The sequence below is a fragment of the Telopea speciosissima genome, chromosome 8 (assembly GCF_018873765.1).
Source record: "Telopea speciosissima isolate NSW1024214 ecotype Mountain lineage chromosome 8, Tspe_v1, whole genome shotgun sequence".
In the NCBI taxonomy this organism is placed as follows: Eukaryota; Viridiplantae; Streptophyta; class Magnoliopsida; order Proteales; family Proteaceae; genus Telopea; species Telopea speciosissima.
Window position 1 is genome coordinate 64,778,670 of NC_057923.1, and position 22,779 is coordinate 64,801,448.

A 22,779-nucleotide genomic window follows, 5' to 3' on the forward strand; every position below is an offset into this window, starting at 1 on the left:
ATGGCACAGCAGCAATATAGAAGACCAATAGTCACCAAGGCAGCAAGTGAAGAAGGCAACAATAAGAGGAGACGGCTGGGCAGCGCGAATCATGGCATAAAGGCAAATAGAAGGCCAACAAAGCAGGCATAAAACACCAAGTACACAGCAGCAAGTGTGTAGATGAAGGCGGTAGAGAGCCGAGGAGGCCTAGACAAGGCGGCAAGGAGCCATAAAGCCTAGGTAGAAGTAGGAGGGGCCTCTGAGGGCCAGCCAAGGCAGCAAGGGCCACTAGGGTCCAGACAGAGGCGGCAAGGACCACGGGAAGGGCCTGGTAGGTGCGGTAAGGCCACTGGAGGGGCCAAACGAAGGCGACAGGGCCACGAGAAGGGTCTGGCAATTGCAACAGAGCCACTGGAGGAGCCAAACGAAAGCAGCAGGCTGGAAGACCAGGTGAGGGCGGCGGCAAGGCCACTGGAGGCAAGTGGAGGTGGTGGAGTTCACTAGGGGGCCAGGCAGAGGTGGCGGAGGCAACTAGAGGGCCAGACGAAGGTGGCGGAGGCCACTAGGGGCCAGGCGGAGCCTGCTGGGGCAGGCGGAGGTGGTAGAAGACCTAAACGGGGGCCGGCGCAAGGCAACAGAGCCAGGCAAGACTGGAAGGGGGTCGGGGGGACCAGGCGGGAGTCTAGAGAGTGACTGGTGAGCAATAGTGATGGGGACATCATGCCGCACCACTACCAAAGGCACAGGAGACTACCACGGAGCCAGTTACTATGGTTCGACGATGCTTTCAGAGGCTACAGGCTAGCGCGGGGCTGTTTAGACTTCTAGGGTTATTTTGGTCTTTTTATCTAAGGACTTGTGTTAAATAAGTGAAAGGTGTTTTTAGTAGTTTTATTTATTTATTTCTGCAGTTTTTGTTTCAGCCTTATAACTTATGTGAGGGCACTTTAGGTACTTTGGTTATTTATTTGGGTTTTAATTAGATTAGGGGTATTTCTGGTATTTACTTATTCAGTCTTTATTTAAGTGTATTGAGACTTTGTTTGCTAGTAACGATTGAAGAAAGAAAGACTTGAAGCAGTTGCTGCGACTCTCTCCCCCTCCCCTTTGCGATTTCCCTCCCTCTCAAAGGTACGGTCTCTCTCCCTCTTATCTCTTCCTCTTTCTTTCTTTCTCTTCCCTTTCCCCCACGTCTCCCCTTTCTCTTCTTTCTTGTTCCCCTGCTATCGTGGTACTTCTCTCCCCCACTCCCTGCTGCTGTCGTGGTTCCTTTCTTCCCCTCCCTGCTGCTGCCAAAACCCATCCCTTCCTGTCCCTGTGCAACCGAGATAACCCAACCACCATCTCCACCACTCCCCCCTTCCATTCCCACAGTCGTAGTCCCCTTTTTCCTTCCCTGTCCCTGTAACTGAAGCATCCCCAGCCCCATTAAAAATTATTCCCTCCCTTCCCCTCCTTCTTTGTTAGCCAAAACCCTTTGTTTCCCCTTCCTAAACCAGTCCCTAACCATCCCTACCCCATTTCCAGACTTCTCCTTGAAACCCTAACCCCAACCTAACCCCTACAACCCACCCTTTCTTTGAACCTAGAAACAGAATTTTATTTTGATAATGTTTGCATGACTTCTCACTAATTTCATACCTGAAACAGTATTTATTTTACACTAGTTGTGCTGTTTTGGTATTGTGTATGTTTCTAATGCTTATTGTCAATGGCTTCTTATCTTATATGGACTGCCATGCATGCCTACTGAACCCTTGAATGTAATGCCATGAATTTACTTACCTAGTCTTGTGGAATTAACCATATAGGTTGCTAGAATTGATTCCTAAGACCTATTGGTGTTCATTCATGTGGTTTCTATTGATGATTGCCATTAGTAAATTCTGTTCTTTTATGTCTGATGTTGAATGTGGTGTTGTGCGAATTCCAGCCTTGCCTTAAGTCCCCACTAGGGTGTTACACCTGTGAACCTGTCCTATTGTGGGATTCCCTAGCTTCTAGTGTTTGTCCTGCATCAACCTGGTATCAGAGCATGGTCTAGAAGTCTAGCTTTCTTTTATTTCATTCTAGGAACAAAGTGTCTTAGGACCTCCCATGTCTTCCCTTGCATGACCACTCGTAGTGGTAGGTTATATCAACCTATGGATCCACCCCCCAACTTTGAAGCACTAGTTAGGGAACTTCAAGCTGAGCTGCGTGCCAGCAGAGAAGCTCGAGAAGCTCACACTGATAACCTTCGTACCCTCGAGCGGAACATCAATACCCTTACCGAGAGGCTTACTGTTGTGGAAACATCAGTCCCACGCATCGATAGGCAGCTGATCCACAATGAACATGATGATGCCTACTCTGAGGCTGAAGGCAGATTAGAGGTTCCCATCCTAGGAAATGGTCGTGGTAGAGGTAGGGGTAGAGGTCATGCTCCCCGTGGGCACCGTGCTCAGAGAAACTATCCCCCCACACAGGGATGATGAAGACTTTGAGCCATATGATAGAGGATTCGATGTCAGGAGGCTGGTGAAGGTAGACGCACCCTCCTACGATGGCTAGATCGATGCCAAAGTCCTGCTTGACTAGATCAGGCAAATGGACCGGTACTTTGATTTTTATGGTATGTCCGAAGAAGTCCGTTTCAGGTTTGCTAAGATGAAACTAACTGGAGCCGCACAAGACTTTTGGACTGAACTGTAGTACTAGGAACATGATCAAGGTCTGGAGCCAGTGTCTACTTGGGCTGAAATGCAGGAAAGGCTCAAAGGGGAGTTCTTGCCTATCACCTATAGGCTGCAACTCCTAAATGACATGAACTCCTTGAAGCAAGGTAAGCTGTCTGTGACGGAGTACATGGCTAAATTCAATGAATTAAAGATTAGGAGCTGTACTCGTGAGGATCGGGAGCAGACATTGTCTAGATTCTTGACTGGACTCCATTTCGAGATCTAGTTACACATGGCACCCCACCTGGTACGTGATGTTCCCCAAGCCTTTAGAACAGCTTTAGAGATTGAAAAGTCCATGAGATCCTATCCCCTGAAGAAGAGTTTCTCGACTGGAGACTCGAGCTTCAGCAGAACACCACAGTCTTCCACAAACCCCTCAAAGCCTCCCAATAACCCACCAAGAAATTTTGACAGCAAAGATAAGGGTATTTTGGGAGCAAAACCATCAGTTGGAGGTCAAATGCGGTGTTTTAAGTGTCAAGGTATTGGACACGCAGTTAGAGAGTGCCCCACCCGAAATCTCTATGCGGGGAATCTTGAGGATTATGATCAGGGTGATGATCAGGATGGTGACTACAATGATCATAATCCCAATGAGTTCATTTCTGATGAGGAGGTTGATGAGGAGACCGACACTTCTAGGTTAGGAGTTGTGCGATGCATGGTACCACAAACCCTACCCGACGATGAGCTTGAGGTAGTTGATATCTCTCGTCTGGGTGTTGTGCGTTGCATGGTCTCACAACCCAAGGGCAGCGATGACTGGCGGTGGACTAATATTTTCATCACCGATACTTGCCACCAGGGTAAAAACTGCCATGTTGCCATCGACAGTGGGAGCTACATGAATGTGGTTGCCCAAAATGTTGTGTCCAGAATGGGGCTTAAACCTGAGGCTCACCCAAAGCCTTATAAGGTTGCGTGGGTTAATCAGTCCACTATTCCCGTTACATTGAAGTGTTTAGTCCCCTTACACTTTGCGGGCTATGAGGATAGAATATGGTGTGATGTCCTAGACATGGATGTCGCCCATATCATCCTAGGGAGACCTTGGCTATATGATAGAGATGTCACTAATTATGGAAGGTCCAACACCTGTGTTCGAATTCAACGGGAAGAAAATTCGATTGAACCCTAGTGCCCCTAAGGATGTGAAAGCTCCAGAGAATAAAGGTAGTACTTCCAAACAAACCCCTAAGAAGACACTCAACATCTTAAGTCAGAAGCAATTTGTAAATGAGTGTAAAGAATCAAAGTTTGTCTATGCTTTGGTTGCCATACAGAGTAATACAGATGTATCACGCTTACTTACTGAGGCACCCAAGGACGTACAACCTCTGCTGAGGAGATTTGAGCAATTGTTCCCTGAGGAGTTATTGGACGAGTTACCACCTATGGGAGACATTCAGCACGCTATCGATCTAGTGCCAGGCTCCTCCCTGCCAAATTTACCTCACTACCGTCTGAACCCCAAGGAGCATGCCGAACTAAAAAGGCAAGGAGATGAGCTGCTCCAGAAGGGCTTCATTCGAGAGAGTCTTAGCCCATGTGCGGTACCCACCTTGCTCACGCCAAAGAAAGATGGTACGTGGCGTATGTGTGTGGATACTAGGGCCATTAATATGATTACTATTAAGTATAGGTTTCCCATACCTAGGCTTAACGACATGCTTGACATGATGGCAAGCGCTACAATCTTTTTGAAGATTGACTTGAAGAGTGGGTACCACCAGATAAGGCTTAGACCGGGGGATGAGTGGAAGACCGTCTTTAAAACAAAGGATGGCCTTTATGAATGGCTAGTCATGCCATTTGGTCTATCAAACGCCCCCAATACCTTCATGAGGATCATGACGGAGGTGTTGCGACCATTCATGGGGAAGTTTCTTGTGGTCTACTTCGATGATATTCTTATCTATAGCAAGACCAAGGAAGCTCACCTTGATCACCTGAGTCAGATTTTCCAAACCCTTCTGAGAGGGAAGCTTTATGCTAATCTTAAGAAATGTACCTTTCTGAGCAACCAGGTGATTTTCTTGGGTTTTGTTGTATCGGCGAACGAAGTGTCAGCCGACCCCGAAAAAGTTAAGGCAATAGTAGAGTGGCCTGAACCAATAACTATTCGTGAGGTGAGAAGTTTTCATGGTTTAACCACTTTCTATAGGCGGTTCATCTACAGGTTTAGTTCCATCATGGCTCCCATTACAGATTGCATCAGAAAAGGGGAGTTCAAGTGAACTAAGAGTGCTTCATTAGCCTTCCAGGAAATTAAGAAATCGATGACAGAATCCCCAGTTCTGCGTTTACCTGATTTCTCAAAGGTTTTTGAAGTAGCCTGTGATGCATCAGGGGTCGGAATAGGAGGTGTCCTTAGTCAAGAAGCACACCCCGTTGCTTACTTCAGTGAGAAACTGAATGAAGCCAAGCAACGATACTCGACATACGATAAGGAATTCTATGCGGTAGTCCAAGCGTTACGCTATTGGCGACACTATTTGATACTGCAGGAATTCGTCCTGCTTTCCGATCATCAGGCCCTACGATATTTGAACTCCCAAAAGAAACTAAACCTCAGACATGCCAAGTGGGTTGAATTTCTGCAAGAGTATACTTTTGTGCTCAAGCACAAGCCTCGGGTGGAGAACAAAGCCCCCGATGCCCTGAGTCGAGTCAATGCTTTATTAAAGCTTTACAGTGCATCTGGTCGTGTGAAGTCCCTCCTGCACAGTCTGAGTGTGCAAGTTATCGGTTTTGATCAGTTGAAGAACCAGTACCCCACTTGCCTAGATTTTGGAGTAGTTTTTACTTCCCTCAGCAGGGAACCACCGGTGCCTCATCTTGATTATGTTCTGAGGGACGGGTTCCTGTTCAAAGGGAGCCGCCTTTGCATTCCCGGAACTTCTCTGAGGGATCATCTGATCTGGGAATTGCATAGCGGGGGAGCTGCTGGCCATTTTGGTCGAGACAAGACCATTCCCCTTGTTGAGGACCGATTCTATTGGCCTGGCCTACAGAGAGATGTGGCAAGAGTTGTTCGCCAGTGTCGTGCTTGTCAGATTGCAAAACAACAGAAACAGAACACTGGTCTTTACACTCCTTTGCCTGTGCCCCATGCCCCGTGGCAGGACCTTAGCATGGATTTCGTGCTTGGTCTGCCCAAGACTGCGAGAGGCAATGATTCGATCTTTGTGGTTGTAGATTGATTCTCAAAGATGGCCCATTTCATTCCATGTTCGAAGACATCTGATGCTTCTGCGGTGGCAAAATTATTCTTTCATAATGTCTTCAAATATCATGGGCTCCCTCTCACTATAGTGTCTGACAGAGATGTCAAGTTCACTAGCCATTTTTGGCGAACCCTGTTGCACATGTGAGGTACTAAACTCCGGTTTTCGCCTGCATTCCACCCTCAGACTGAGGTTGTCAATAGGAGTCTTGGTAACCTTCTTCGATGTCTCGTAGGTGAGAGTCTAGGTACTTGGGATCGTGTCCTGTCTCATGCTGAGTTTGCCTATAACATGTCCAAGAACCGGTCAACTGGTCTGTCCCCCTTTAAGATATGCTTGGGCACACAGCCTAAAGCACCCATAGATCTTACCCCTGCAATAGTCAATTCTAGAGTTAGCGAGTCAGCCGAGTCTTTTGCACAGCGCTTACATGATTTGCATGCAGAGATAAGACAACAGATTGCTTCTAGCAATGATCAGTATAAATCTTATGCAGATGTTCACCGTCGGTTGCAGGAATTCGAAGAAGGCGACTTGGTAATGGTCCGGATCCATCCAGCTAGGTTTGTTAGAGGAAGAGCGAGCAAACTTCATGGTCGTGGGGCAGGCCCATTCAAGGTAATCAAAAGGCTTGGTGCCAGTGCGTATGTGATTGATTTGCCAACTGATACGGGGATTAGTAACATATTCAATGTTAAAGACCTTGCAACCTATCATGGCCCAGACACCACACCTTCACCTTACCCAGATGCATTGGACGACTCTCCTTTTGACATTAGCCAATATAGCCCTACCCTACCTGCCACTACCCCCCCCTCCTTTACCTCGTTTTGCCATCAGGCCGGAAGAGACTGAGGATGTACTTGATGAGAGAGTTATATCCACCACCCACAGGGGGAGACGAGAGTTCCTTGTAAAGTGGAGCAGAAGACCGGCGAGGGACAATTCTTGGATACCATTTGATGACTTCCAGAGCATTGACCCCGACCTCCTTGAGCTCTATCAGAGTTTTCATTCACCAGAGGTGAATTCTTCGCGGGGGGGGAGGATTGATGGGGACATCATGCCGCACCACTATCGGAGGCCCTTTGTGCACCACTACCAAAGGCGCAGGAGACTACCACGGAGCCAGTTACTATGGTTTGACAATGCTTTCAGAGGCAACAGGCTAGCGCGGGGCTGTTTAGACTTCTACAGTTATTTTGGTCTTTTTATCTTAGGACTTGTGTTAAATAAGTGAAAGGTGTTTTTAGTAGTTTTATTTATTTATTTCTGCAGTTTTTTATTCAACCTTATAAGTTATGTGAGGGCACTTTAGGTACTTTGGTTATTTATTTAGGTTTTAATTAGATTAGGGGTATTTCTGGTATTTACTTATTCAGTCTTTATTTAAGTGTATTGAGACTTTGTTTGCAAGTAACGATTGAAGAAAGAAAGACTTGAAGCAGTTGTTGCGACTCTCTCCCCTCCCCCTTTGCGATTTCCCTCCCTCTCAATGGTACGGTCTCTCTCCCTCTTATCTCTTCCTCTTTCTTTCTTTCTCTTCCCTTTCCCCCACGTCTGCCCCTTCTCTTCTTTCTTGTTCCCCTGCTATTGTGGTACTTCTCTCCCCCACTCCCTGCTGCTGTCGTGGTTCCTTTCTTCCCCTCCCTGCTGCTGCCAAAACCCCCATCCCTTCCTGTCCCTGTGCAACCGAGATAACCCAACCACCATCTCCACCACTCCCCTTCCATTCCCACAGTCGTAGTCCCCTTTTTCCTTCCCTGTCCTTGTAACTGAAGCATCCCCAGCCCCATTAAAAATTATTCCCTCCCTTCCCCTCCTTCTCTGTTAGCCAAAACCCTTTGTTTCCCCTTCCTAAACCAGTCCCTAACCATCCCTACCCCATTTCCAGACTTCTCCTTGAAACCCTAACCCCAACCTAACCCCTACAACCCACCCTTTCTTTGAACCTAGAAACAGAATTTTATTTTGATAATGTTTGCATGACTTCTCACTAATTTCATACCTGAAACAGTATTTATTTTACACTAGTTGTGCTGTTTTGGTATTGTATATGTTTCTAATGCTTATTATCAATGGCTTCTTATCTTATATGGACTGCCATGCATGCCTACTGAACCCTTGAATGTAATGCCATGAATTTACTTACCTAGTCTTGTGGAATTAACCATATAGGTTGCTAGAATTGATTCCTAAGACCTATTGGTGTTCATTCATGTGGTTTCTATTGATGATTGCCATTAGTAAATTCTGTTCTTTTATGTCTGATGTTGAATGTGGCGTTGTGCGAATTCCAGCCTTGCCTTAAGTCCCCACTAGGGTGTTACACCTGTGAACCTGTCCTATTGTGGGATTCCCTAGCTTCTAGGGTTTGTCCTGCATCAAATAGGGGCCGGCAGAGGGCCCGGAACCCTAGGTTGAGGCAAGCAGCAGCCTGCAATTCGTGGCGACGAGCGGACATGCGGCAATGACGTTCATTGTTAGTGATCAGAGATGTTTAGCGTGGAGCAACATGTGTTCGCACATGTTCAGTTATCCATTCCGCACGAAAGAGAGGCCGAAGCCTCGGCGGCGGTAAATAGAAAACCCTAGGTGAAAAAAAAAAATTGAACCCAAAGTGGATTGGGCTCTAATACCAAGTTGAGAACAGAGAATGAGAGAATGATTTGGCTTGTCAAGATGACAGAGGCCACAACTTTATTTATAATATGAGATCATTGCAAATATGGAATGATTGACTCAATCACAATTAACATGTACAAAATGAACCTAGACACTACAATGTATCTAGTTACATAGAGAACCAAACCGGTAAGTGAACTGAACTGGGCTACACTTCAAAAAGACCCAAGTTGAAGACCAAATCTGTCCTCTATTTTGTCTTATTTAGAAACCAAGTTAGCAGCAAGGAGTGGAGATCAGCTACAGCCTCTAGAAGGCTGATTTGCGTCTATTTTTATTTCCTATGTTGATTGTTCAACTAGCAAACAAGTTAGTTTTTAGTAAGTCTTTGTTTTAGTAAGTTGAAGTTACGCAAGTAATTTCCTATTTTGAGAACTTTCTAATTTTGTGTTCTTTCCTTTTTGGTTGCAAGTTTCTAATATTTTTTTTCAACTTTCTATTTTTGAGAAGCTTGGCCAATGTATATAAAGGGGCCATCAATAGTAATGTTCAACAGTTGAAATCAATGAAAATTGCAGTTCCTTCCTTGAGATCTGAGAGAGATCTTTGTTTCAACAGCTGAGATAGCTCTGGGTGAGAGGCCCAAGGCTGAGATAGCCATCTATCTAGGGGTGTCAATTTTGGACCAGAACCGGAACCAGATCGAAAACGATCCGCTAGGAACCAGAACCAACCCATCCAATAGCTTATTGGTCCAGTTCCGGATCTACCAATTAGGAACCGGTAGAACCGGAACAAATTCACATCCTATTGTATAATTCTTAAGACTCAAAGGTAATGAGAGCTAAGGTCAACCCCCCCTTTTTTTTTTTTTTTGTCTTTCAATTTTGGCTGGTGCCACTTGTCTCATATACTATTTTACCAAAGATTTAGCTGTAAATTTAAAGGTCCATTTGGGAATGCTAACTTAATAACATACTTTAAAATAATTCTAACTTATGAAGGTGATGGTGTTCCTACATATTAATTAATACAAAACAAGAGGTAATATAGACTAATTCTGTGATTTGAGGGGAAAAAATGAAGCATATCTCATGTGATTGAAATTAGTGTCTTATTATAATATTATTAAATATATGTACCATGTGTTAAGAGACTTTTTTTATTTTGGACTTCTTGGAACTGTTTAGGACCGGAACCGGCCCACCCATTAGTTAATGGTCCTGGATCTCAAGTTTGGAACCGATTAGCTTATTGGTCCGGTTCTGGTCCTAACCCCTTAGTGATGGAACAGTTAAGGAACCAAACCAATTGAAACCCCTACATCTATCCCCAACCCCCTCCTCCTATCCCTTCTGTTGGAAAATACATATTTACCTAATCCCTCTTTATAAGTTTTGATGAATGATGATAATAAACATATGCCAAAACAAACATATCATTATACTAACAATCTATAAAAGCTCAAAGAAGAGATGATAGCACAAGTTAAATGAAGAATCAAGTCTCAAGGAGGGTATGATGGATCAAGCTAAAAACCACAAACAAGTTGAAAGCATGGAAGCTACAACACAAGAAGTAATAAAAGCTTGAAGAAATGAAGACCCAACTGAAGCCCCAAGACCACTCTTTGTAAATGATATTATGCATATTGTATCGCATGAAGGTTAATGGAAAATGCATATCATTCGTGCATACATGCTTAGAGACCTTAGGAGGTGATTTATAGACCTTAGAGACTTCAAACATAAGCTGGATGAAGTGTGGATAAAGGTACATCAGAGACTGACAACCAAAAGACCAAAACTGGCAAGTAGTCGATCCACCAGTCGACCGGCTCACAGAGCATTTTCGACCGCTGGAAATAGAAGCTTGCCGGTTTCAACCAGCAGCCAAACCGGTCGCCCATCAACCAACGGTCGATCAACCGGGCAACCGGTCCGGTTGAGCCAAAAACTACCCGTTTTATAGCCATTAGAGCTATTTTGACACATGGTTTTTGAGCATTAAATAATGCCTACAAAAACCAAACGTGTCAGACCTTTTCACTATTACTACAATCCAAAAGAACACTTTATTGTGAGGTGAAAAAGTCAATTCAATACTCTTTATGCCATCATTGAAGTCAAGAAGATTCTTGCATTAATTATTTAAGTTGACTTGTATGCTCAAGCTCCTTCTTCATTAGAGTACAAAGCCTAAGATAGGAGCTCTTGAAGATAAGATCATCTTTGCATTCATATTGCATTTCATTGAGCACATGCAAGGAGTAACTAGCATATTCCTTGCCGAGGTAATATCTTGTTCTTGAGTTGGGTAGACTCTAGATGAGCAAGGTTGTGTTTACACTTACCTAGACTGTAATTAGGTTGTGTAAAGGATCCTCTTATCCTTAAAAGATTATAGGGTTCTCTTATCCTGATAAAAAAGATTTGTAAAGGTGTTTTCCCCCACCTACTGTACTAATAGGGAAAAGATTAGTGGGATTCTCTCAAGGTTGAGAGGAATGGATGTAGACTCAAGGTTGAGTCAAACCACTATAAATCCTCTTGTCCCATTTATTTGTATTTACTTTATAATTCTTGTTAATTTGAGAGAATCAAAAAATATATATAAATTCCACTAAGATAACCTATTCACCCCCCCCCCTCTAGGTTATCCAACACCTTCTTCTTCCCCTTCTCTATTTTTCTGTTTTGTTCCTAATCTATAATAATGTGTTGTGAGTTAATCTTCATCTAAGATTTTGAAAGTTCATTGTTGCTGCTGGTTAGAAGATCTATAAACTGGAAAATACTACTGATTTGTTCATCATTCAACTTGAGATCATTGTTGCTGGAACCTACTGTTGGCCTACCATCGAATCCTACTGTAGAGTGGTTCTTAGTTGAACGGACATCTACATTAAGGGTAGTGTGACATGGTACGTTGTTAGTCTACCATGCTAGACCAGGGAGGCTAGAACCCCCATAGGTGGTGAAAAAAACCTACTAGATGAGGGAAAAAAACCTTCTAGAGTTTAGGGCTCTGATACCAAGTTGAGAATCAGAGGATTAGGGGAATAATTCGACTTGTCAATCAATGACAGAAATCAGCTTTATTTATAATAAAATTACAACCCAAACAAAATAGTTAAGTAAGGTGTCTATTACTCAGTGTCCCTATCTATAACGACTAGGCATAGTTATCTCAACACATTCAAGCATTCATCATTACACACCACCAGCATAGTTCGAAAACTTGGGTTTCGGTCTCATTTCGGCCTAACCGAAACAGTGCATTTTTTGCCGTGAGTTTTGGTTGGCCATCTCAGGGGAGCAAAAGGCTGAAATTTCGACCGAAACAGTGTTGAATCCCTGATTCGTGTGGCATTTCGTTGTGGCCATATCAAAATTTCGACGAGATTTCACCGAGTTTTTGAACTATGTCCACCAACAGCCAAACAAAACCATAGCAGCAGCTCACTATAAAGCTTTTATTTTGGACTTTTCAGATATAGGCCCCCCCACCACACTACTTAAACCCTAGACGAAACTCAATTTCTCCTAGCCACACCATTAGTTTACCCCTTCTATTGAATTTCGTTTATAACTTTTTCATACCATATTTTTTGAATTCTAGATTAAATATGTACTCTTGTTCATCTAGCATTTACAACAACCAGTTGAGTAAGGATTGGAATCAATTAATTACCCAAGATCAATAAAACTGGACTGCACACCAGGCTGTTCTATCCTGGCAGGGAGCAGTCCAAATGATACAGACTCTGATAGTTTAAAAGATAAGGAAAATATTTCTTAAACACAAAAAGATAATGGTTTTGACTACACACATACCAAACTTGGATTGCATCCAATTCTTATAATCAGAGTGTGTACACTAGAGATAAGATCTAGCAGTATATTGTTGAACAGTTTGACCATCTAGTCTAATAATAATATGAAACAGTAGTTGATCTTGCAGGTTCACATATCCGACTAGGCAACTACACAACTCCCGCTAATCCCCTAGATAAGGTGCTTATCCATAGTCTGGCATGTAAAGTCCCGCCCCAAAAGACCACAACCCGTTCCCATTCAGTCCACTCCCTAAAGTATCCTTAATTACACTTGATCAGTCAGCATAAGAGTGTTGAGGATTTTCTTCACTTATTTTTGGCATCATAACTTAACCTGCAAACATGTCACCATGCTTGATGTCACTTGGATAAACACCTTAGCTACCCTCCTCTACACTGACATCACAATAAGTTAAAACACAAAAAAGGTGTGTCCATGTTTATGCATAAGTAAAACAAAATGGTGTCAGGTAGTATACTTGGTATGCTACGGTATAAACCCCTTCAGAAAACTTACTTGAATAGATTGGGCAATCTGTGTAATGAATGCTGGAGGGAGTTTCAGGTCCTTCACTGTCCTCTTCGCAAACACCACCACTTCTGAGTCCGGATCTTTAAAATTCAAAACACAAACCAAAACCATTTATTGAAGGATCCCACATGAATAATAAAGTTAGATACAAATTCATACAATTTAAATGACCAAACACTCAGAGTACTAGAGTTCTTATAACTTGTTAGGGTCCATGTCCCTGGCACATGCATGCCAAGATTCCACAATTTCTTTATATTTCTGCAGATAGTGAGGATGCTATTAGTATATACCTTAGCTAAAAGTACCATGAGAAGTAATATATGGTATACCATACTGTATCACCCGAAACTCGGATGGCATCAGGCCACATTGACCAATTCATATAGGGGTTGGCAGAGCCTGATACAACCATCTATCCCGAGTGTTAAATGCTTGATGAAGGATACCAGTTGAAGTGTTGAACACTTATTTGGCAAGATAAACTCATAGCTCTTCTGAAGCAAGGATGCAAATGGTATATTGGTATTATATCCAGCAATAGATCACAAAAAAAAAAAGCAAGACATGATTTTATTTTGTTGTTCTAAATTCAAAGAATAAACTGTGTTAAACTTCTCGGACAAGTTTCCCTTCACCATGGGGAACGGTACCGTAGCATGCCCAAGGGGAGGGGAAGTTTCAACCCCAACCAATAGGAGGTGGAAGTTTGTGAAGGGACAAGAAGCCCATCACACGGTCACATCACCAGTGGTGAGGGGATTCTTCCTCCCCCAGTGGTGAAGGAAAACTTTCACCTAATTTCTTGGAGAACCATCAAAGATCAGGGTTTCATGGACTTTAAGTAGCTCTTCCGCTTCCAGGACAAATTCTCCTGTTTGTGCCTCATAAAAAGAACTAGCAGGTTGGTGCATCATTATTTGAAAACCTATGCATGGAACATTTCAGTCACGATCCATATTTTATCAGATCGAAATAAAAACTGGCTCAACAACTAGGAGCACTAAGCTCTCAATACAGGATGGGATGCACAAAGCTCCAAGAAAAGTGTGATATAATTAATCCAAGCATCATATGAATAAATCAGTTCAACTCAAAAAAGCATTAACCCACTACACAGGGTCAGTAACATGAATGGTTTCCTGCCATTCCACTCTATCTCAGTCCTTTTCTCATAAACTCACAATAAAGCTGTGTTTGGTATGCATTCTAAGTCGGTAATGAATTCTGAGATGAGAAAAACAGTTGTTTCAATGATCCAAGAATGCATTATGACCTAGAATATATTCCAAGAATACATACCAAACGCAGCATAAATGTTCTATTGAAAAGAAGGATGATCTAGTCTGATGAATACAGAAACATAATTTCAAGAATGTCAATGAAAGGATTCTTTGCTGAAATGGCAGTAGAAATCAGCGTTCTTCCTACTTTCATGATTAGCGTGATTTCAAAGGGAATAATATGATAATTGTAACAATACCAGGAACTAAAAACCAGTAATCACACAAGAGAGGGAGAGAGGGAGAGAGGAAGAAGTGGGAGAAACTGCCAAGGAGATCAGCAGAATCGATACCCATGGCAATCCCCCTTTAATATAAATATATATATATATATATATATATATATATATATATATATATATATATATATATATATATATATATATATATATAAAGATATATATATGTGTTGAAATAGGCTGCTTACCCGATTGGGGTAAGCAGTCCTAGTTTGATTGGGATTAGTCCTACTAGTCCTAGCTGATTAGGATTAGTCCTAGTCATGTTAGGAGTAGTACTAGTCAGATTGGATTCTTTTCTTTTATTTTATTTTTATTGTTTTATCCTCAGCTGAGTCCTATTCTGGCATTCCTAGTTGTATTAAGAATTCCTAGTAGGACTAGGACTGAGGTGTTATTATTCCTATTTGTACTTTGATCAGTTTACTTCAAGTTACTATAAATAAAGGGGCTTGGGTGATCGATTCTAATCACTCAAGCATTCATTCCAATGCTGTTTACATGGTATCAAAGCCTAATCTGATCTAGGAAACAGCTTCTCTCGATTTCAGGTTCTCTCCTCTCTCTTCTTTCTCTTTTTTTTCCTTTGTTTCTTCTCTCCACCACTCTCGGCCTCCTTCTCCACATCAGGGCAACAACTGTGAGGTGATCTAATGCAATTTTAGTTGCTGCCCTCAATGTCACCTCATTGAAGATCGAAGAACAGCTGGTGTGACCTAAATCTGCCGGCAGGATTATTCCATCCCTGGAGATCGAGCTCTTCTTACACCTGAAGTTTGATTTCATTTTTTATGGAGATTGTTCCCTGCTTCTATTGGTCTACACCAGCCCTTAGTTGAAGACTGCAGAAGTGTTTGAGATACAGTGCTGCACTTTTCTGCAATTTCCTGCAATCAAGCTTCTTCCTAAATTTGTCAAAATTTAGGGTTTTTTATTGGCTCATCAGAAAGAGCTAATTTTTGGAGGTTATCTTCCCTGGTATTAGTAGGGAACTCGACCAAGGTTTCAGCCCATTCTGATGGCTGAAAACTCTGCAAATTAAAAACCCATTCGAATCAGTTTTTTTACAGATCTGATTTTTCTGTCTGGCTGAATCATGGGTGACTCAGAGATGACTACTGCTACTTCTGGAGGAGATCAAACTAGGTCTGATTTTCTTCCCTATGCTGCTGCCATTAAGCTTGATGGTACAAACTACTTGATTTGGGCCAGATCATTATCCCTAACAGTGGCTGGTAGGGGACTCACTGGCACCACCAAACAACCTACTGAAGAAGGTGTTGCTCGTACTAAATGGGCTGCCAATGATGCAATGGTAATGTCCTTTGTTCTGAACACTATGACCACTGACCTCTCTAGTCAGTATCTTCTCCTTGACACTGCTACACAGATATGGACAGCTGTCAAGGGCACTTATGGTCGTTCAGGAAGTGGTGCTCAGGTTTATGAAATCAAGAAGACACTCCAAACCACTACTCAGAAGGAGATGTCCGTCACCAAATACTATGCTGCCCTCAAATGTTTATGGCAGCAATTGGATCACTATGCTCGGTTTCAGCCTACTACTACTGCTGATATTACTGCCTACCACACCTATGTAGACCAATTCCGTGTCTATGATTTCCTGGCTGGCCTCAATGATGACTATGATCCTATTAGGGTGCAAGTCCTTGGACGGGTTCCTTTCCCCACTTTAGAGGAGACTTTTTCTTATGTTCACAGTGAAGAGACACGACGGGCTGCCATGATGATTACTCCCAAAGTTGAGAGATCAGCCTTACAGACTGCTAGCCCCACTCTTGTTGCTTCTTCTGACAGTGTTGCTGCTTCTACTACCAAAGAGCCTGTTAAGTGTGAGCATTGTCACAAGCCATATCACACTAAGGCTCAGTGTTGGAAATTATATGGAAAGCCAGCTGATTTTGAGGCCAAACGTGGTCGTGCTAAGTCTAAAAACAAAGCCAATCATCTGAAAGTGTAGCTCCAACTCCCACTGCCGACATTGGTTTCTCCCAGGAAGAACTCCAGGCTTTGCGTCGTATGTTGAACACATCAACTGCCTCTACTATGTCTGCTGCCAATTCAGGTTCCTTCTTTGCCCGTACAGGTATTTCTTTTGCTGGTCATTGTGCATCAATAGTATCCACTCCATGGATCATTGACTCCGGTGCTACTGATCACATGACAGGTTCTTTTAGCCTTTTTAATACATATTCTCCTACCTCTGGTAAGGATAAAGTCAAAATTGCTGATGGGTCCCTCTCCTCCATCTCTGGGAAAGGATCCATTGGTTGTTCTCCTTCCCCTTACACTTGTCATCGTGTTGCATATTCCCAAATTTACAACTAACCTTCTTTCCATTAGCAGTATCACTAAATCCCTAAATTGTAAAGTGACCTTTTTTCCCACTCATTGTGTTTTTCAGGAACTGGACTCGGGGAAGACGATTGGATCGGGTAAAGTGCATAGCGGATTGTACCTGCTTGATGGCGATCCTACTCCGGCTTTGCCTTCGGCATCTTTCTCTTCTGATTTACATAAATGGCACTCTAGACTAGGCCATCCCCCCTTAGGTACTTTATCAAATTTATTTCCAGCATTAGTTAAAGACTGTAATAAGGAAGATTTTTTTTGTGAGCCTTGTGTCTTGACTAAACAAACGCGTTCAACTTATCCTATTTCTAATAAACGATCCCCTTCCTTATTTCATATTGTTCATACTGATGTGTGGGGGCCTAGTAGGAAAGCTTCCCTGACTGGCCATCGGTGGTATGTCACTTTCATTGACTGCTATTCTAGGTTCACTTGGGTTTACCTTATGCACACAAAGAGTGAAGTTTTTTTATGTTTTCAACACTTTCATCAAATGATTAAGACCCAGTTTAATGCCACTCTTCAAATTTTGAGGAGTGACAATGGGAAAGAGTATATGGAAGGTCAGTTCCAAAAATACCTTGCTGCACATGGAATCCTCCATCAGACCAGCTGTGTCGACACTCCAACCCAAAATGGTGTGGCTGAGAGAAAAAACCGCCATCTCCTGGAGGTGGCTAGGGCCCTTATGTTTGCTCGCACTGTCCCTTCCCTTTATTGGGGGTATGTTGTCCTTACTACAGCCTATTTAATTAATAGGCTGCCCAGTCGGGTTCTTCTTTCAAACGCCCCTATTGAGCTATTACTTGACTCTTTTTCCTTTATAGTCCCACCTAAGGTGTTTGGATGCGTTTGTTATGCTAGGGATACAAGGTCCCCTGGTAAACTTGACCCACGTAGCCTCCATGCATTTTCTTGGGTTATTCTACGCTACCCAAAAGGGGTACAAATGTTACTACCCTCCATCCCTGAGGACTTTTGTCGCATGGATGTTGTCTTTCATGAACATGTTCCATATTATGTGTCCCCACCTCTTCGGTGGAGAGTGTTAGTGAAGATGTGCTGACTATTGACTCTCCACCTCCACTTGATCTGTTTACCATGAGTCGAACCAGTTCGGCCTGCCCTAGTACTCCCCCTGAGGCAGGGGAAGAGGTTCCTACACAGGGGGAGACCATTTCTATTCAGGGGGAGCAATCTACCCCGGTCCAAACTCCTATCCAAAGGACTATTAGTGAATTTCAGAGGAGGATTGATGCCAGTAATGTGAAGACCTATGCAAGGAAACATAAGCAGGTTCAATCAACTGTTGCTCCAGTACCCATCCAATTGCCGAACCCGGATCCAGAACCTGCCTCTCCACCTGGTAATGATCCTGACTTACCTATTGCTCTTCGCAAAGGTGTCAAAACTTGCACTCAGCATCCCATATCTCATGTTGTTTCTTATGATTCCCTTTCCCCATCCTTTCGTGCCTTTATTTCCTCTCTTTCTTCTGTTCGTATTCCTAACAATTGGCAAGAAGCTTTATCAGACAGAAAGTGGAAGGCAGCTATGATGGAAGAAATGGACGCCTTGACGAACAATAACACATGGGAGCTTGTGGTTCTTCCACCTGGGAAGAAAACCGTTGGATGTAAATGGGTGTTTGTAGTGAAACAGAAGGTGGATGGCACTGTGGATAGGTATAAAGCACGATTCGTGGCCAAGGGGTTCACTCAGACATACGGCATTGATTACCAGGAAACTTTTGCACCTGCTGCAAAGTTAAATACTGTTCGTGTGTTATTATCTTGTGCAGTCAACCTTGGATGGGATTTGCAGCAGCTAGATGTAAAAAATGCCTTCCTAAATGGAACACTGGATGAGGAGGTGTATATGGACATTCCACCAGGGTTCTCTTATGACAGAAACTAAGGAAAAATATGCGATCAAGCGCGCACTTTATGGGCTGAAGCGATCGCCTCGAGCATGGTTTGGCGGTTCCACAAGGCCATGATTTCGTGGGCTATAAGCGAGTAATGCTGATCACACACTCTTTATAAAGAGGGTTGGTGAAAAACTCACTTGTTCTTATAGTCTACGTTGATGATATAGTGTTTACGAAAATGATGGTGATGAGATCGACGGTTGAAGACCTTCCTTGGACAAGAATTTGAGATTAAAGATCTAGGAAAACTACGATACTTTCTTGGGATTGAAGTAGCGGATCTTCTAAAGGCATTTTCTCTCCCAAAGGAAGTATGTCCTAGACTTATTGGTGAGACCGGGTTGCTAGGTGTCATCCTTGGATACTCCTATGGACCCTCTTGTTCGACTCAAGGAGAAAGAGGGTGAGCTGTTGATAAAGGCCGGTACCAAAGACTTGTAGGGAAGCTGATTTATCTTTCACACACGCGTCCCGACATTCTTGTCGCCGTGAGTCTTGTGAGCCGTTTATGCATGATCCCTACTCTTCTCATATGGAGGCTGTTCTTCGTATCTTGCACTATTTGAAGTTAGCTCCTGGAAAAGGAATTCTTTTGTCTACGCATGGTCATCTACGGATAGAAGCATACACTGATGCTGATTGGGCTGGTTCTGCTAATCAGAAGTCCATTTCTGGGTATTGCTCCTTTGTAGGTGGAAATCTTGTCACATGGCGTAGCAAGAAGCAAAATGTGGTTGCTCGTTCTAGTGCCGAAGCTGAGTTTCGAGCTATGGCACAAGGTATTTGTGAGTTACTATGGCTTAAAGGTTTGCTACAAGATCTTGGTGTTCCTATTCGTCTTCCTATGATGTTGTACTGTGACAACAAGGCTGCCATCAACATAGCACACAACCCAGTACAGCATGATTCGTACCAAGCATGTTGAGGTGGATAGGCATTTCATCAAAGAGAAGTTAGAAGTGGGCTGATTTGTATTCCCTTTGTGACATCGTGGATCAACTTGCGATATCTTCACCAAGGATTGTCTAGAAAATTGTTTCATCCCAATCTAGTCAAGTTGGGCATGATCGACATCTTTGCTCCAACTTGAGGGGGAGTGTTGAAATAGGCTGCTTACCCGATTGGGGTAAGCAGTCCTAGTTTGATTGGGATTAGTCCTACTAGTCCTAGCTGATTAGGATTAGTCCTAGTCATGTTAGGAGTAGTACTAGTCAGATTGGATTCTTTTCTTTTATTTTATTTTTATTGTTTTATCCTCAGCTGAGTCCTATTCTGGCATTCCTAGTTGTATTAGGAATTCCTAGTAGGACTAGGACTGAGGTGTTATTATTCCTATTTGTACTTTGATCAGTTTACTTCAAGTTACTATAAATAAAGGGGCTTGGGTGATCGATTCTAATCACTCAAGCATTCATTCCAATGCTGTTTACAATATATATATATATAACAATCCAATACAATTAGACAAGGAATAGAAGTCCTTGTACAGAAGAAAACTCAAAATAGAAGTTAACTAAAGAAGTTCGGCCTAATTAGGAAATAAAGATTTAGCCTAACTAGGGAAAGAATAAAGCAAAACAAGCAATAACAACTAACCACAATATGGACACTCCCCCTATTATGGTACACATAATAATGTACCCCCACGGTGTTTATAGTACAATCTTTAGCACTCCCCCACCAGCTGGAGCACACAACTAACCTATGCCCACCTTGGAACAGCCTTTCCAAAAAGCAAGACCAAATAGATGCTTAATAAATACATCACCAAGCTGATCAACAGAAGAAACAAACGGAGTAGCAATCAGTTTTTTCATGACAACATTTCACATAAAATGACAGCCAACTTCAATGTGCTTGGTTCTCTCATAAAACACCGGATTGATGGCAATGTAGATAGCAACTTGGCTATCACATTTGAGGTTCTGGAACAGGCATATTGTTGTTTCCTAGGGTCTTCCCTCCTCTTTCCAGCCCTCTTCCTCCCCTGTTTGAGGTTATGGGCTACTTGTGTATTTGTGTATTTTCTTTTTCTTCCCCTTCTTTGGGGGCCTTGCAGTCCACGTTCTCTTTGGTAATGAATTTTTTATTCACCCCCCCCCCCCCCAAAAACAAAAAAAAATCGGTGATCACAAAACATCTTCATAGGTTGAGTAACCAGAAACCCAACTCTTGAAGTAACATCTCAACCATATCAACTTGGCTGTAGTATGAGCCATAGCTCGATACTCAGCCTCAGCATTGGACCTAGACACAGTTGTTTGCTTCTTGCTTCTCCAGGTAACTAGATTGTCACCAACAAACGTGCAATATCATGGGTAGATCTCCTATCATCAACACCAGCCCAATCAGTATCAAAAAAAATCCTACCAGATCAACACTGTAATGAGGAAGATAAACGAGCCCCTTCCCTAGAGCCCCCTACAGATACTTTAAGATATGATAAGCTGCCTCCCAACGAACCTTCTTTGGTGATTGCATTACTAATAACGCCAACAACAAAGGATATGTTCGGTCTAGTAATAGTTAGATAAATAAGCTTCCCTACTAGTCTCCTATATTGGTGCTTATCTTCAAAGTTTTCACCATCACTAGTGCCAAACTTCTGATGTGGATTCATAAGAGTATTAGAGGCAAAAACACCAGTCTCAGATGAGAGGTCTAACACATATTTTTTCTATGATAGACTATATCCTTTCTTATTCTGTGGAACTTTAATTCCAAGAAAATACTTGAGGACACCCAAGTCTTTCCTCTGAAAATGCTGATGTAGATAAGATTTCACCTCTACAATCCCGGATTCATCATCCCAAGATATAATAATGTCATCTATGTAGACAACTAATACAACCACTTAGAACCTTGCCATCGTACAAACACAGAATGGTCAGAGTAAGATTGTGAAAACCCACAGCAAGTAATGATGGAGCTGAACTTGAAGAACCAGGCTCTAGGGGGACTACCACGGGTATCGATTTTATTGATCTCCTAAGCAGTTTTCCTACCACATACATACGTATATATATATATATATATATATATTAGCCTAACTAGGAAAGAATAAAGCAGTAACAACTAACCATGGTAGGGACACTCCCCCTAGCGTGGTATACATAATAATGTACCCCCAGGGTACATATGGTACAATCTTTAACACACACACACCCCCCTTCTTGTTGAAGCATACAAATCACTCATGCCCAGCTTAGAACAGCCTTTCTGAAAAGCAGGACCAAATAGAGGCTTGGTAAATACATCTCCAAGCTGATCAGCAGAAGAAACAAACGGAGTAACAATCAGTTTTTTCATTACAGCATTTCTCACAAAATGACACTCAACTACAATGTGTTTGGTTCTCTCATGAAATACCGGATAATATAGTTCAATCTGCTCAAGCCCTCCACCAATCATCCTCCTTGTCTGAAGGTCGTGAAAGACAAAATAAGAAGAGTAGAAAGTAACAAAATAGTTAAGTGACTTAGTGAGTTGGAAAACAAATAAAAGCTTAATGGTAACTGTGGAACATAAAGGACAAATGACATGGTAATGGATAAAGTGGGTGAGACTGTACCATGACCTGTCACATGGGAAGAGGACCCATCAACAAGAATGACAGGAGAAGAATTTCAAACTTTTGACATGGAAGAGAATAGGTCTGACTTACCAGTAATATAGGAGGATGCACCAGAGTCAATAACCAACGGAGTGGATAATGTAGTGGTAAGGAGAGTTGGGTTACCTATGCATGCTAAAGTGATTATGGAAGTGGAGGCAAATGACTAAAGGTTGTTGGAGGCACTTAAGTATCTGATTAGAATCATCTCAAGGCACAATGATGCAGGTTTATCACCAAACTGAACTTCTTTCCCTAGAAATAAGTCTAGGGCTGGGTTATAGACATGTTGGGCCTTTGGTCCCATGGATTTTCTATGCAATAGGCCATTTTTATGGGCCTAAAGTTGGGGTACATAAGTTGCATACGGGATTAGTCCTACACTTAGTTTATTTTCATGTTTTAGTGTTCTAA

The 22,779-nt window shown here is 42.6% G+C and overlaps 1 protein-coding gene across 2 annotated transcripts in view; it reads right to left on the reverse strand.

Moving 5' to 3' along the window:
• Positions 1–22,779, reverse strand: part of LOC122672219 (chromatin structure-remodeling complex protein BSH) — a 40,645-nt gene that overhangs the window by 10,566 nt on the left and 7,300 nt on the right. For both annotated transcript variants that reach the window (XM_043869713.1, XM_043869712.1), the window contains exon 3: positions 12,913–13,007. In XM_043869713.1, the coding sequence (XP_043725648.1) occupies positions 12,913–13,007 (95 nt within the window). The remainder of the gene's footprint in view (positions 1–12,912; positions 13,008–22,779) is intronic.